At 45.7% G+C, this 16,380-nt stretch overlaps 1 protein-coding gene across 18 annotated transcripts in view; it reads left to right on the top strand.

The window, feature by feature from the left end:
- Positions 1-16,380, top strand: part of LOC143815937 (protein 4.1-like) — a 405,258-nt gene that overhangs the window by 106,616 nt on the left and 282,262 nt on the right. Inside the window, exon 1 of one of the 18 annotated variants that reach the window (XM_077295740.1) lies at positions 6,564-6,604. The exons of 14 other annotated variants lie outside the window; for them this stretch is intronic. In XM_077295740.1, coding sequence (XP_077151855.1) covers positions 6,579-6,604 — 26 coding nt within the window. In that variant the 5' untranslated portion in view covers positions 6,564-6,578. Of the gene's footprint in view, positions 1-6,563; positions 6,605-7,070; positions 7,501-16,380 lie in introns of those variants that run through there. 3 more of the 18 variants (XM_077295742.1, XM_077295747.1, XM_077295751.1) reach the window with 3 other exon arrangements.

The raw sequence follows: 16,380 nt of genomic DNA, 5'->3' as shown, positions 1-16,380 counted from the left end.
TTCAACAAACCCGAAAACAAAAAACAAACCCAATGAGTGTGTGCCCCAGGTGGGAGGGAGGTTAACCCACTTTCTTCCAGCCTGGGAAAAAATTTTGGGGAGTGGATGGATATTAAACAGAATAAGAACAGGGCTGAAGTTAAAATTCACACTGTCCCATCCCATCACTTCGTCATAACCCTGCAAAGGAAAATAGAGGCCGAACAGCTAACCCTCCAGAAAGAAGTACAGACTTTTGACGAAGAACGTCCTGCTGGAAGTCCCTCAGGTGGAGAGAGGCACGGGGTTTTACTCACCTCTGTTTCTCCGGACAAAACCGGATGGAAGTTACAGGACAATTATAAACTTGAAAAAAACTAAACAAATTCTTAGTGACAGAAATTTCAAAATGGAAATAATAAAAACGTGTGAGAACACTTTATCCATCTTGTTTCATGACTGTCATCGACTTAAAGGACGCATACTACCAATCCATTTTGGTCACCAGGGATTCCTCAGGGTGGTGGTGATGATGCAGGGGGAGTTGAAGCATTACCAATTAAGAGCCCTCACCTTTGGTCTAGCCATAGCCCTGAGGGTTTTTACAAAACTAATGGCGGAGGTAATGGCTCACATATGAGAGCAAAATATACTGATAGTGCCATATCTGGATGACCTCCTGGTGATTGGCGAGTCGTCTTTCCATTGCAGTCACAGTTGGACAAAATGGTGAAATCCTGACAAATCTAGGTTGGATGTTGAACCTAGCAAAGTCCAGAATTACCCCCAACCCAAGTACAACAGTACTTAGGGATAATCATAGGCTCCATCAGACAAGAATGCCGTCTCCCGGGAGGGAACATTTTGAACATGACACAACTAGTAGCTTAGCTTAGGGGATGCCCGGTCATCGCCTTGCGCAAAGCCATGTCCATACTAGGATCAATGACGGCATGTATTCCAGCGGTCCAATGGGCCCAGAGCTATACCAGGGACCTTCAATGGAAGATACTAGAAGCAGAGTCTCGCTTAAAAGGAAATTTAGAAAAGCGCTTAAAAATCTCAAAAACAATACGTTCCCTAGCTTGGTGGGTGGATACAGACAACCTAGCGAAGGGCGTCCCTTGGGTATGGCCAATATCTATAACACTGACCACAGATGCAAGTCCCTGGGGCTGGGGGGCTCATCTAGACAATCAGATTGCTCAGGCTCCTTGGTTGGAAGAGCAAAAACTCGTCTCCTCAAATATGAAAGAACTCCTGGCGGTGCAGTGTGCTGTCAACCACTTTCTAGACTCCCTCCAATCCCATCATGTAAGAGTGCTCTCGGACAACAAGGTAGTGGAAGCATATCTGAATCACCAAGGGGACACCAGGTCTCGGGCATTGATGTAAGTAACAAAATCCATCCTGCTGTCAGCGGAATCCAATCTAGCCTCTTTATCGGCCCTTCATATCAAGGGCAAGGAGAATCAAGCCGCAGATTTTCTAAGCTGAACACAGTTGAGGCAAGGGGAGTGGGAATTGAACCAGGGAGTTTTCGACCACATAGTACAGCTTTGGGGCCTTCCGGGGATTGACTTGTTCGCAAACAGTCTAAACCTGAAAACTCGCACCTTCTGTTCAATCGACCCAGGGGGGAGCCCAGTGACCCTAGACGCCTTTTCAATTTCCTGGGATTTTCATCTAGCCTATGCCTTTCCCCCAATAGCGTTAATTCCTTTAGTGTTGAGGAAGATTCGAGAGGACAGGGCAAGGGTAATTATGATAGCACCCTTTTGGCCGAAAAGGGCATGGCTTCCGTGGCTACGGATAATGTCCATAACAGACCCTTGGGTTTTTCCAGACATCCCGAACCTTCTGTCTCAGGGGCCGGTAAATCACTCGCAAGTAAAAAACTTACATATGGCGTCCTGGAATTTGAAAGGGAGCTTTTGATTAAGAAGGGATTCTCTGCGAACCTAGTGTCTACTCTTCTCACAAGTAGGAAATCTGTGACTACTAGGGAGTACGAGAAAGTTTGGAGGAGATTTTTGTCAGTCTCGGGTGCCAGGTTATCCGGGGAGATTCCAATCGAAGTACTAGAGTTCCTTCAGAAAGGGTTGGAAAAGGGATTAGCAACAAGCACACACTCAAAGTTCAAGTAGCAGCTTTAGGAGCCCTTTACAACTGCGACTTAGCAGGGAATCGCTGGGTAATGAGGTCTATTAAAGCCTCAAGTAGATCTAGACCCTTTTTCCACCGCACTACGCCTCCCTAGTATCTAAACTTGGTACTCTCTGCGTTGACTAAAGCACCCTTCGAGCCGTTGTCACAAGCCTCTCTAAAAATCGTATCCCTCAAAACCTCTCTGCTCGTAGCACTAACATCATTTCGCAGAATTAGTGATATACAGGCTTTATCAGAATACCCGCCTCTAACCCAGATACTAGATGATAGGACCACTCTATCTTCCTAAAGTGGCGTCACGTTTCCATAGATCACAGGAAATCTCTTTGCCCTCTTTCTGTCCCAACCCCAGAAATAGAAAGGAAGGACTCTTACACACATTAGATGTTAAAAGATGCTTAACCCAATACCTGAGGGAGTGTAGGAAGGATAGGTCTCTGTGTGCTTTCAGGGTCCAAAGAAGGGACCTAAAGCATCAAAAGCCACTCTGGCAAGATGGATGAGACGCTATCCTCCTCCTTTCATATTCCTCATGTAATAAAGCCATTCCTGAGGAGGTTAGAGCTCATTCGACTAGATCAGTGGCGACTTCGTGGGCAGAGAGAGCTGGAGCCTCAATTGAACAGATATGTAGAGCAGCCACTTGGTCTTCTCCCTCTACGTTCTTTAATCATTACCGGTTAGACCTAACCTCTACTTCAGACCTCACATGTGGCAGAAGGGTTCTTGAGGCAGTGGTCCCCCCCTATTGTGCATTCTATGAAATTCTCTCCGTGGTGCCGTCATGGGGGAAAGAGAAAATCGTAGTTACTTACCGATAACTGTATTTCTCTAATCCCATGACGGCACCCGTACATTCCCTCCCTTCACGTGTGGGTGTGCACACTAGATTTAACTATTAATATTTAGTCACGCGGTGGCTCTTTATAAGCTTAAAATTTGAATTTTTTTTGCTAGTTTAACCCGTTTAACCCCTTCCCGACCTGTGACGCCACATAGGCGTCATGAAAGTCTGCCAATCCGACCTGTGATGCCTATGTGGCGTCATGGAGGTATCGCGTCCCTGCAGATCGGGTGAAAGGGGTTAACTCCAATTTCACCTGATCTGCAGGGACAGGGGGAGCGGTACTTTAGCCCCCACGTGGCTACGATCGCTCTGATTGGCTGTTGAAAGTGCAACAGCAAATCAGAGCAATTTGTAATATTTCACCTATGAAATTTGGTGAAATATTACAATCCAGCCATGGCCGATGCTGCAATATCATCGGTCATGGCAGGAGACCGCGATCTGACCCCCCCCACCGACTGACAGCGGCGATCTGCCGCCGCTGTCAGTCTTTCCTCCCCTCCGTTCTGTGCACCGCTGCTTTCCTCTCCCCTCTGGTGCCCCCCCGCTGTCCAATCCCACCCCCCCCCCCGTACCGCTGGAGTCCCGGGAGTTCCATCCGGCATCTTCGATGGGCTCTTCCATCTTCCAAAATGGCGGGCGCATGCGCAGAGCGGCCGGCAGATTTTTTACAGGTACATTTTGATCACTGTGATAGGTTATATCACAGTGATCAAAATAAAAAAAATAGTAAATAAAGCCCCCCCCCTATCACCCGCCATAGGTAGGGAAAATAATGAAATAAATAAAATATTTTTTATTTTTCCACTAGGGTTAGGGCTAGGGTTAGGGTTGCAATTAGGGTTGGCTGCGGATCCGCAGCGGATTGGCCGCTGCAGATTCGTGGCAGTTTTCCATCACGTTAACAGTACCATGTAAACCTATGGAAAACCAAATCCGCTGTGCCCATGGTGCGGAAAATACCGTGCGGAAACACTGCGTTGTATTTTCCGCAACATGTCAATTCTTTGTGCGGATTCCGCAACGTTTTACACCTGTTCCTCAATAGGAATCTGCAGGTGAAATCCGCACAAAAACCACTGGAAATCCGCAGTAAATCCGCAAGTAAAACGCAGTAAAACCTGCGGATTTTTCAAAAACGGTGTGGAAAAATCCGCACACGAATCCACAACGTGGGCACATAGCCTTAGGGTTAGGGCTGGAAGTAGAGTTAGGGTTGGAATTAGGGTTAGGGTTGGAATTAGGGTTAAGGTTAGGGGTGTGTTGAGGTTAGGCTTGTGGTTAGGGTTAGGGTTGGAATTAGGGTTAGGGGTGTGTTGGGGTTAGGGTTGTGATTAGGGGTGTGTTGGGGTTAGGGTTGTGATTACGGTTATGGTTAGAGTTTGGATTACAGTTAGGGGTTGTTGGGGTTAGTGTTGGAGTTAGAATTGAGGGGTTTCCACTGTTTGGGCACATCAGGGGGTCTCCAATCATAACATGGCACCACCATTGATTCCAGCCAGTCTTGCATTCAAAAAGTCTAATGGTGCTCCCTCCCTTCCGAGCCCCGACGTGTGCCCAAACAGTGGTTTACCCAAACATATGGGGCATAAGCGTACAATTTTGGGGGTCTAATTTCTCCTGTTACCCTTGGAAAAATAAAAAAATGGGGCTAAAAAATTATTTTTGTGGGGGGAAAAAAATATTTTTTATTTTCACGGCTCTGCGTTATAAAATTGTGCAAAGCACTTGGGGGTTCAAAGTGCTCACCACACATGTAGATAATTTCCTTGGGGGGGTCTAGTTTCCAAAATGGGGTCACTTGTTGTGGGTTTCTACTCTTTAGGTACATCAGGGGCTCTGCAAACGCAACGTGACACCCACAGACCATTCCATCAAAGTCTGCATTTCAAAACGCCACTACTTCCTTTCCGAGCCCCTACGTGTGCCCAAACAGTGGTTTACCCCCACATATTGGGCATCAGTGTACTCAGGACAAACTGGACAACAACTATTGGGGTGCAGTTTCTCGTGTAACCCTTGTGAAAATAAAAAAATTGCAGGCTAAAAAAATGATTTTTGAGGAAAAAAAATGATTTTTTATTTTCACGGCTCTGCGTTATAAACTTCTGTGAAGCACTTGGGGGTTCAAAGTGCTCAAAGTGCTCATCACACATCTAGATGAATTCCTTGGGGGGTCTAGTTTCCAAAATGGTGTCACTTGTGGGGGAGTTCAAATGTTTAGGTACACAGGGGCTCTCCAAAGGCGACATGACCGCTAACGATTGGAGCTAATTTTTCATTCAAAAAGTCAAATGGCTCCTTCCCTTCCGAGCCTTGCCGTGTGCCCAAACAGTGGTTTACCCCCACATGTGAGGTATCAGTGTACTCAGGATAAAATGGATCCTAAAATTTTTTGGGCAATTTCTCCTGTTACCCATGTAAAAACAAAAAAATTGAGGCTAAAAGAATTTTTTTGTGAAAAAAGTACTTTTTCATTTTTACGGATCAATTTGTGAAGCACCTGGGAGTTCAAAGTGCTCACTATGCATCTAGATAAGTTCCTTGGGGGGTTTAGTTTCCAAAATGGGGTCACTTGTGGGGGAGCTCCAATCTTTAGGCACACAGGGGCTCTTCAAACGCGACATGGTGTCCACCAAAGATTGGAGCCAATTTTTCATTCAAACAGTAAAATGGCGCTTCTTTCCTTCCAAGCCCTGTCGTGCGCCCAAACAGTGATTTCCCCCCACATATGGGGTATCGGCGTACTCGGGACAATTTGTACAACAACTTTCAGGGTCCAGTTTATCCTTTTACCCTTGGAAAAATAAAAAAATTGTTGCTAAAAGTTCATTTTTGTGACTAAAAAGTTAAATGTTCATTTTTTTCCTTCCATGTTGCTTCTGCTGCTGTGAAGCACCTGAAGGGTTAATAAACTTCTTGAATGTGGTTTTGAGCACCTTTAGGGGTGCAGTTTTTAGAATGGTGTCACTTTTGGGTATTTTCAGCCATATAGACCCCTCAAAGTGTCTTCAAATGTGAGGTGGTCCCTAAAAAAAATGGTTTTGTAAATTTTGTTGAAAAAATGAGAAATCGCTGGTCAAATTTTAACCCTTATAACTTCCTAGGAAAAAGAAAAATTTTGTTTCCAAAATTATGCTGATGTAAAGTAGACATGTGGGAAATGTTATTTATTAACTATTTTGTGTCAAATAACTCTCTGGTTTAACAGAATAAAAATTCAAAATTTGAAAATTGCCAAATTTTCAAAATTTTTGCCAAACTTGCGTTTTTTTCACAAATAAATGCAAAAATTATCGACCTAAATTTATCACTAACATGAAGCTCAATATGTCACGAAAAAACCGTCTCAGAATCGCTAGGATCCGTTGAAGTGTTCTTGAGTTATTACCTCATAAAGGGACATTGGTCAGAATTGCAAAAAATGGCCAGGTCATTAAGGTCAAAATAGGCTGGGTCATGAAGGGGTTAAATTACAGCTGAAGTTCTGTAAACCAACTGATGTGGGAGAGAGGTACCGCCTTTTTCAACTTTAGGTTTCCTGTCCCTGAGGGCGGATCCCTTCCCTCTCCGTGGTGCCGTCATGGGATCAGAGAAATACCGTTATCGGTGAGTAACTACGATTTTCTGGCAGGTTCTGATGTAGTCACATCCCAAACTTGACTGGATAAAAAGAGATCAACTCCCCTTTAGCGTATGTGCATACCACAATTTTGAGGAGTCTTAAGAAGCGATTACGTTAAAAATAAATAAATTGTAATCCGGTACAAACTACGCACTGTACAATCAAAAGGTGGTGCAAGTTGAACCGCACGTGTATGTATCTGTGTATATATTTTATTCTATGACTGCGATACCTGGCACTCCTCCCTTCGTAACCATATCTAATTTGACACCAACACACATGTATTCCATTATTATTAATGATCTAATGGATTTGCTTCTCTTCATCATGTCCTCCGTCACTAATCCATCTTATTGTGTTTGTGTGGCACTATCTTTGCCTTTTCACCTCCCTCTTTTACCTCCCTGGGGATTGCAGGTTACAGCTGAGCCTGAACTCCATCAAAATAAATAAACCCTCCTTTATCCATCGTAAACAAAGCCTCCTCAGCCACCTCCCCCACTTTGATACGCCCCTTACTCCTCCATAACACTGTCTCGCGCTGGATCCTCTTTTGTATTCCTGTAAAATCTTCCCATAGTATGGGAAATAAAGCAGCAGGACAATAGCTGGAAAGGGACTCTATTGGCACTAATAGTGTGAAGACTCCAGAGTGTTTGTATGGAAGAGATCTCTTATTGTTTATCATCTGCAAGGTTTTAGGAATACATTTATCATCTCCTCCCCTCTGCTTTCCTGGGGGCATCAAGACGTTCAATCCAGAGAGGTGGAGAGGAGGCGTTAGCAGAGGTATGATAACCTATTAGTTGATGGAGCGGCTGGCACCTGGGGTGTAGCTGGCAAATAGAAGATACTCATTGCTGCTGCTTGGTGTTTAAAGGTCAGTGTTATTTCTAGAGGTATTGTCTATTTTCGGTGTCCTGTGACATGTAGCTGTTCTGTGCATGTTATATCAATTATTGCAGTTTATGATCTGTAAAATAATTAGACTAAGGGCCAGCCCACTTGTTGTGTGCTTGTTGTTGTTTTAAAGAAAACTAACGTTTTAATTTAATATTGCTGATGATGTTCCTTGGATGTATCATTCATTTCATTGAAATTACGCACAGCTTTTATTTGAAAGTGGAAACCACATAGATCACTTTGTAATACATTTTGGTTTCTTCTGCACTTCAAATTGCAGATAGGGATGATCAACTTCATTTAGAGATGTGACTAAACAAAGTGCTGCAGTAGGACGACTGGATTCACAGTGCTCTCCAATCTACTATTCAGCTATGTGCCCACGTTGTGGATCTCTGTGTGGATTTTTCTGTTCAGTTTTTAAAAAATCCGTAGGTAAAATACAGATTTCCAGCGTTTTTTGTGTGGATTTCACCTGCGTTTTAACACATGCGGATTTCTATTGAGGAACAGGTGTAAAACGCTGTGGGATCTGCACAAAGCATTGTCATGCTGCGGAAAATAAACCGCAGAGTTTCTGCACGGAATTTTCCGCAGCATGTGCATTGCAGGATTTTGTTTTCCAAAGGTTTACATGGTACTGTAAACCGGATGGAAAACTGCTGCAAATCCGCAGCGGCCAATCCGCAACGTGTGCACATAGTTCCAGTAAGGCTATCTTAGACAAAAGCTGGTGCCCTTTTGAAGGAGAATTGCTGAATAAGATTCTCGGCCACAGGAACATTTCTCCATTTAAACAATGCAGCCCTTTGAGCCATGTGTTCGCTTTGGGGAATGTTGTTTGTTGATCTGTGCTCACGCTAATACTTTAGGTCTGTACGTTGTTTTTTTATTTACTTTATTTTGGTGTACATAATTTTACAGTTTTAACTATTGTGGATTTTTTTTTTTTTCCAGAACTTGCATCACAGCTGTTTGAAAGCTATTTAAAAAATTTTTTATTTTTTTTTTAGTGCGTGTACCTTTTTGAGGTTTAGAAAAAAATTAAAATAATTGTTTTTTACCAGAATATTGGAAGTTGAAGTTTGTGGCTTTGGAGGCTTATGAACTGATCTCTTTTCATAACCTTTTTTTTTTTTTTTTTTAAAGTGTTTGTCTGGTCTAAAACAACAAGTCTGCAGTCACTCTGTGACTGCAGATTTGTGAATCCTTACATTGCACTCCCTGTCAGTCACATGACCGCAAATATGCGATATGCATACTCCTGGCCAAAATCCGACTATACTGTTTCTGGCCTTGCGCAATACACTTGTATTGAGTGCGCCAAGAACAGCGTTACCAAAGCTGACACTTGAGGTTCCTCGCAGTGTGCGCACTCTGAGGATTAACTTTTTAGACCAGACAACCCCTTTAACCTTGGTTTATCTCTTATGAGGCATTGCCACATCACCTCATGAACAAATGTCCTGTTGTAACAATCTCTTCAAAGTTGTCTCAGCGATTCTTTTGTAAAATTGTCTGAAGGAGCTTCTTTTTTTTTTTTCTCTGAAAACTTGCAAATATAATTTTTCTGGTTAGCCAATAAAGGTTTCACTCTTTTAGGCATAAAAGTATTTACCGTATATACTCGAGTATAAGCCGAGATTTTCAGCCCACTTTTTTGGGCTGAAATTGCCCTTCTCGGCTTATACTCGAGTCATACCGGGGGTCGGCAGGGGAGGGGGAGCGGGGGCTGTCTAAAAATACTCACCTAGTCCAGGCGCGGTCCCTGCTTCCCCGGCGCCGGCAGCAGCAGCTTCAGCTTCTTCCTGTACTCAGCGGTCACATGGTCCCGCTCATTACAGTAAATGAATATTCGGCTCCACCTCCCATAGGGGTGGAGCCGCCTATTCATTACTGTAATCAGCGGGACCATGTGACCGCTGAGTACAGGATGAAGCGCTGCGGCGTCGGGGAAGCAGGATCTACACAGCGGCAGGACCAGGGAGTTTACGGGGAGGGGAGCGCAGCGCTGCGCGATAGTCACCTGCTCCTCGTTCCGGGTGCCGATCTGTCTCCAGCAGTGACGCTGAGGTCAGAGGGCGCGGTGACGTGGTCAGTGCGCGCCCTCTGCTGAACGTCAGTGCTGGAGACAGATCGGCGCCCGGAACGAGGAGCAGGTGACTATTGAAAGTGCCGGGGGCCTGAGCGACGGAGAGGTGAGTATGTGATTTTTTTTTTTTATCGCAGCAAATGGGGCAAGTGTCTGTATGGAGCATCTATGGGGCCATAACGTTCCTGCAGCACTATATGGGGCCATAACGTTCCTGCGGCACTATATGGGGCCATAACATTCCTGCGGCACTATATGGGGCCATAACATTCCTGCGGCACTATATGGGGCCATAACGTTCCTGCGGCACTATATGGGGCCATAACATTCCTGCAGCACTATATGGGGCCATAACATTCCTGCGGCACTATATGGGGCCATAACGTTCCTGCGGCACTATATGGGGCCATAACGTTCCTGCGGCACTATATGGTGCCATAACGTTCCTGCGGCACTATATGGGGCCATAACGTTCCTGCAGCACTATATGGGGCCATAACATTCCTGCAGCACTATATGGGGCCATAACGTTTGTGCAGCACTATATGGGGCCATAACGTTTCTGCAGCACTATATGGGGCCATAACGTTTCTGCAGCACTATATGGGGCCATAATGTTTGTGCAGCACTATATGGGGCCATAACATTTGTGCAGCACTATATGGGGCAAGTGTCTGTATGGGGCCATAATGAACAGTATGGAGCATTATATGGGGCTCCTGATTCAATATGGATATTCAAAGACACTTAACCTACTGATGTCTCAATTAATTTTACTTTTATTGGTATCTATTATTACTTTTGACATTTACCGGTAGCTGCTGCATTTTCCCCCCTAGGCTTATACTCGAGTCAATAAGTTTTCCCAGTTTTTTGTGGCAAAATTAGGGGGGTCGGCTTATACTCGGGTTGGCTTATACTTGAGTATATACGGTACATCTTCTTTAACCCCTCTTCCCGATATATGATGAATGGTTACATCATATTGGGTCCCGGACTCTGTGGGCTCACAAGCTGTGCCCGCATCTTACCTGGCAGATGACTACTGAATTATTCAGCCATCATCTTCCTCTAACAGCCGCAGGTAAAGTAAAGCTCCATCCACAACTGTTAATCTCGTTTGTCAATCTGACATTAAACGCATGCAGATAGGGGGTGCGTGTCATAATATGCGCCATTGGAGATTCCATGTCATCATTGTGGGGAACTGATGGGTTTGCATGGTAGCCGAGTGAAAGGCCAGCCTGTAGCTGGCATTTCTAGAACTGCTATTTATAGCATATATATATTAATAAAATTTTGTTTAAGGGGTACTTCCGAAATGGAAATCCCGGGTCGCTGATTGGTTGCGGCCGGCCGCGACCAATCAGCGATATTGAGGCGGGAGTTAAACACCACTTCACTTTTTACTATTGATGCTGCCTATGCAGCATCAATAGTAAAAACAAATAATGTTAAAAATAATAATAATAAAAAAAAACCATTACATTCTCACCTTCCGGCATCCGCGGCACCCTTTCCCGCTCCTCACGACGCTCCAGAAACGCTCCTGTCCCAAGAATGCATTGTGGCAATGACTCGAAATCACGTAGCGGTCTTGCGAGATGACGTAGCGCTCTCGCGAGACCGCTACATGATCACGGGGTTATTGCCGAAAGGCATTACTGGGAACGGAGCGCCGCGAGGAGCATCGCTAAAGGTCTGGCCTGGATCTGGGGGCCGCAAGAAGGTGAGTATATAACTATTTTTTATTTTAATTGTTTTTTTTGTTTTTTTAACAGGGATGTGGTGCCCACACTGCTATATACTACGTGGGCTGTGTTATATGCTGCGTGGGCTGTTATATTTCTCTGCTGTATCTGTGCATCATGAATCGTGGTATGTGTTAAAGGGGGGGGGGGGCCCACTGAGACTTTTGCCCGGGGCCCTCAAAAATCTGGAGCCGGCCCTGGCTTCACTGATTGGTCGCGCCCGGCCGGGCGCGACCAATCAGCGACAGGCGTGGTCCGGCCGTGAATTGGTGCGGGATTTGAACCACGCTTCGCTGATTGGTTGCGCCTGGCCGGCCGAATCCTGTGTATTCATTGCATTATTCTTAAATTTTCATAAACTACATACATATTCTAGAATACCTGATGCGTTAGAATCGGGCCACCATATGTGTGTGTGTGTGTGTGTAATATATATATATATATATATATATATATATATATATATATATATATATATATATATATATATATATATATATATATATAAAATTTATTCGGACTCCCATGACAGCACCACGAGAGAGGGGATCCGCCCCTTTAGGAACAGGAAACCCACAGATACAAAAGGGCGGCACCTCTCCCATGCATCAGTTGGTTTCCTGTTCCTAATGGGACGGGATCCTGCAGATTTTACAAAAGGATCCCAGGCCGGCCGGCCGACTCAGGTAGCGAGGGGGTCTCCTACCTCGGCCGGTGCGGTGTTCCTGGAAGATGTCGCGATGGTCCTGGCAGGACTGCATGCCGGCGGCATTTCAGCAGGGAGCGGTCACCAGTGGTGTCCTGTCTCCAAGGCAGCGCTAGGTGAGTATGTCCCCTGTCCTTCTGTGGTGGCCGGGGTCTCGGTTTGCGGCGGCGCTTGGGGACGCCACCCGGGGGGTGCTGCGGCTCTGTCCGGCGTCCTCGCCGCTCTGAGCGCTGATGGAAAGCGCTGGGAGACCGGGTGACGTCGGGGGGAGGAGCCGGCAGTCACTTCCGGGTTTCCAGGGTCCTGCGCATGCGCAGTGCATCCAAGATGGCGGCGCCCACCGGTGTAGCGTCGCCGGCGTTCTGAGCCCCACGGTTTACCGCCTGCACCAGAAGGAGGCCTGTATAATCAAGCAGGGGAGCGCTGAGTACAGCTGCTGACCGGAGGAGGGGCTATAAAGAGAACTCCGGATCGTGATCCCTTGCTTCTGGCCTCATATTTGGAGAAGATGGAGGACGAGCACGTGCAGGTGCTGGAAGAGGTATCCCAGAAGCCCAAAGAGAAGGATCGCGACAAAAGGAGTAGTGAGTCTGGCCACAAAAGCTCCTCCAGACAGGGGTCTGGAGCATCAGCCAGGAGAAATCCCCCTCGTATTCCGGTACTTTTTCTTGGGCAGCGCTGGTAAGTGATCTTCGTGAAAGTTCACTCAGTAACATGATTCCCCTCATATGTTCCATTATAGGGGAAGAAATGTGCCGGGAAGGCGAAACACAGGGAATGTGGAATCTGCGGGGTTCCCCTACCTGATTCGTGCCCTAAAAAGTTATGTGGCCCCTGTATACAGCAGACGGTGAGGTCTCAGTAAAGGGGAGAGGGGGAGAGCATTATATCTACAGGGATTAGATTGCTTTACTTACCCCCCTCAGGTGGCGGAGGAATCCCTTACTATGACCACCAGCTTAAAGGAGATGATCAGGATGGAGGTCAGACAATCCTTAAAGGGTTTTTCTCAAGGAGGAAGCTCTAAATCCAAAGCTCCGTTACCCTCCGATTCTTCAGTAGAAGAGGATAAGGAGGAAGTTTTTTCGGATTCGGCTGCGTCATCCTCTTCTTCAGATGAGGACACCGCCCGCTTCTGTCTACCCCTCGAACGAGTGGATAAATTAGTCAAGGCGGTCAGAGGAACGATGGGCATAACGGAACCGAGACCCCAACTTTCCAAGGAGGAAATAATGTTCAGTGGGTTGGAGCAGAAAAAACGCCGAGTCTTCCCGCTCAATGAAAAAATCCAAGCTCTTATCAATAAAGAGTGGAAAAAACCTGAAAGGAAGGGTTCCTTGCCCCCAGCGCAGAAGCGCAGATATCCGTTTGATGATCCTGCGGTCACCAACTGGGAGAAAGCCCCTAAGTTAGATGCGGCAATAGCCAAGGTGGCCAAACGCGCCTCTCTCCCCTTTGAGGACATGGGGACCCTTAAGGACCCCCTTGATAGAAAAGCGGATACTTTTCTGAAAAGTACCTGGGAGATGGCGGCCGGTTCTTTAAGGCCTGCGGTGGCTTCAACCTGTACAGCCAGATCAATGATGGTCTGGTTGGAACAATTGGAGACTCAATTAAAAGAGGGTGCATCAAGGGATTCTATCCTAACTGCCTTACCACTGATCCAAGAAGCAGCCGCTTTCTTATCTGATGCGTCTATTGACTCTGTCAAAATGGCTGCTAGGGCAGCTGGTCTCTCGAATGCGGCCAGAAGGTCTCTTTGGCTGAAATGCTGGCCAGGCGACATACAGTCAAAATCAAAACTCTGTATCATTCCATGTAAAGGAGAGTACCTATTCGGGCCCACCTTAGACGATCTCCTAGAGAAAGCGGGAGATGACAAAAAGAAGTTCCCCAACCTGCTGGGGTCCTACCGTCGTCCCTTTAATAAAAGAAGGTTCGGTCGCGGAGGGAAGCGTACCTTTTCACCTTCGAGGGATCGGTCTAGGTGGGACGACAGACGTAGACGAGGTACAGGATATATGTTCCGTCGTTCCTCAAAAGAAAGGAAGAAGGAGGACAAATGACTAGGAACCCCGGTGGGGGGCAGACTTTTACATTTTGGTTCAGAATGGTCAGAGATCACGAATAGTGTCTGGGTGCAAGATACTATTTCTCGGGGCCTTACTCTTGAGTTTTGCCATACCCCACGGGATAAATTTATGTTAACGCCCTTACGTTCTAATCCCCTAGAGCAATCTGCTCTAGAAGAAGAAGTTTGGTCTCTCTGTTCCAAAAATGTTCTCACACAGGTTCCAGAGGCTGATAGAGGGAAAGGATTCTATTCTCCCTTGTTTCTTATTCAGAAACCGGATAACTCATATAGGACCATTATAAATCTCAGACATCTTAATAGTTTTTTGGTTAAGCATACCTTTAAGATGGAATCCATCAGCTCGACAATAAAGATACTATTCAAAAACTGCTTCATGGTGGTAGTCGACTTAAAGGATGCCTATTACCACGTACCTATTCATGTGGATTTCCAGCAGTTCTTGAGGGTAGCAGTATTAATGGGAGGAGTTATTCATCACTTTCAGTATAGAGCTCTTCCTTTTGGTATAACATCAGCCCCTAGAGTATTCACAAAAATAGTGGCAGAGGTGATGGCCCACTTACGAGAATCTAATGTCCTTATTGTCCCATACCTTGACGATTTCCTCATAATAGGTAACTCGGTAGAACACTGTTTGTCCCAACTAAATCTAACTAAGGTTACGCTGGAACACCTAGGCTGGATAATTAATTTTGAAAAATCTCGATTACAGCCTCAAAAAATTCAGAAGTTTCTGGGCTTATTGCTAGATTCAACTACACAGCAGTGTTATCTCCCGGAAAACAAACTATCTCAGATTCAGCATCAGGTACTAAAAGCAGTAAATACACCCTCTATGACCCTGCGACAAGCTATGTCCCTGTTGGGGTCCCTCACATCGTGCATACCAGCGGTAAGGTGGGCACACTTTCACACTAGATCCCTCCAAAAAGAGATTTTGGTTAAGGATAGGATATTGAGGGGTGTATTAGAAGAAAAAATAACGCTGGAACCAGCAACTCTCAAATCCCTAAGTTGGTGGCTGGATAGGGATAATTTGTCAGCGGGTGTTCCCTGGATGATAGACGTATCCCGGGTTGTGACTACGGATGCCAGCTCCTCAGGTTGGGGGGCTCACATGGATGACATCGTAGTGCAAGGCCAATGGGAACCATACTCATCGTCCTCTTCCAATCAGAGAGAATTGTTAGCAATCGAATTGTCAGTTAAAAACCTCCTCATGTATCTGCAGGGCCACCACGTCAGGATCCTTTCAGACAACCGAGTAGCAGTCTCCTATATAAATCATCAAGGAGGGACACGCTCCGAGGCTCTGATGCAGATCACAGATCGTCTCCTCCGGATGGCAGAAGAGAATTTACAATCTTTGACTGCTCTGCACATCACAGGAAGAGACAACATAAAAGCGGACTTTCTCAGCCGCAATGTGCTAAAGCAAGGAGAATGGTCTCTAAACGGAGACATCTTCAGACAGATTGTACGCTTGTGGGGTCAACCGGTAGTGGACCTATTTGCCACAAGGGAAAACAAAAAAGTAAAAAACTTTTGTTCCCTAAATCCCAGGGAGAATCCACTGGCAGTGGACGCATTCCTCATAAAATGGGATTTTTCTCTGGCCTACGCCTTCCCGCCACTGAACCTACTACCTCTAGTGGTGAGGAAGGTCAGAGAAGATTGTGCGAGACTCATTCTGATTGCTCCCTTTTGGCCCAGGAGAACCTGGTTTTCATGGCTCAGGAGGATGTCAGTGGGCGATCCCTGGGTACTTCCAGATATCCCAAATTTGCTCTCCCAGGGGCCGATACTCCATCCACAAGTGAAGGGGCTTCATTTGACGGCTTGGAGTTTGAGCGGTCATTATTAGAAAATAAAGGCTTCTCTCCTAAATTAGTCGATACCCTTTTAAGGAGTAGAAAGCCAATAACAACAAGAATCTACTCCAGAACCTGGAGAAAGTTCTTAACTTCCTCAGAATTCAATATTAATGACGGTGTACCAATAACTCAAATATTGGAATTTTTGCAAAGAGGGTTAGAGTTAAAACTCTCCACAAGCACATTAAAAGTACAAATTTCTGCACTTGGGGCTTTGTTCTCATGTAATATTGCGGGAAACTACTGGGTGTCGAGATTTATTAAGGCGGTCGGTAGAATTACACCGCTTTATAGAAACAAAATGGTACCTTGGGATTTAAACCTTGTCCTTTCTTCTTT

This window comes from Ranitomeya variabilis, chromosome 3 (genome assembly GCF_051348905.1).
Source record: "Ranitomeya variabilis isolate aRanVar5 chromosome 3, aRanVar5.hap1, whole genome shotgun sequence".
Classification (NCBI taxonomy): Eukaryota; Metazoa; Chordata; class Amphibia; order Anura; family Dendrobatidae; genus Ranitomeya; species Ranitomeya variabilis.
Note: the sequence above shows the minus strand (reverse complement) of the source record. Positions and strands in the feature narration are given on the sequence as shown.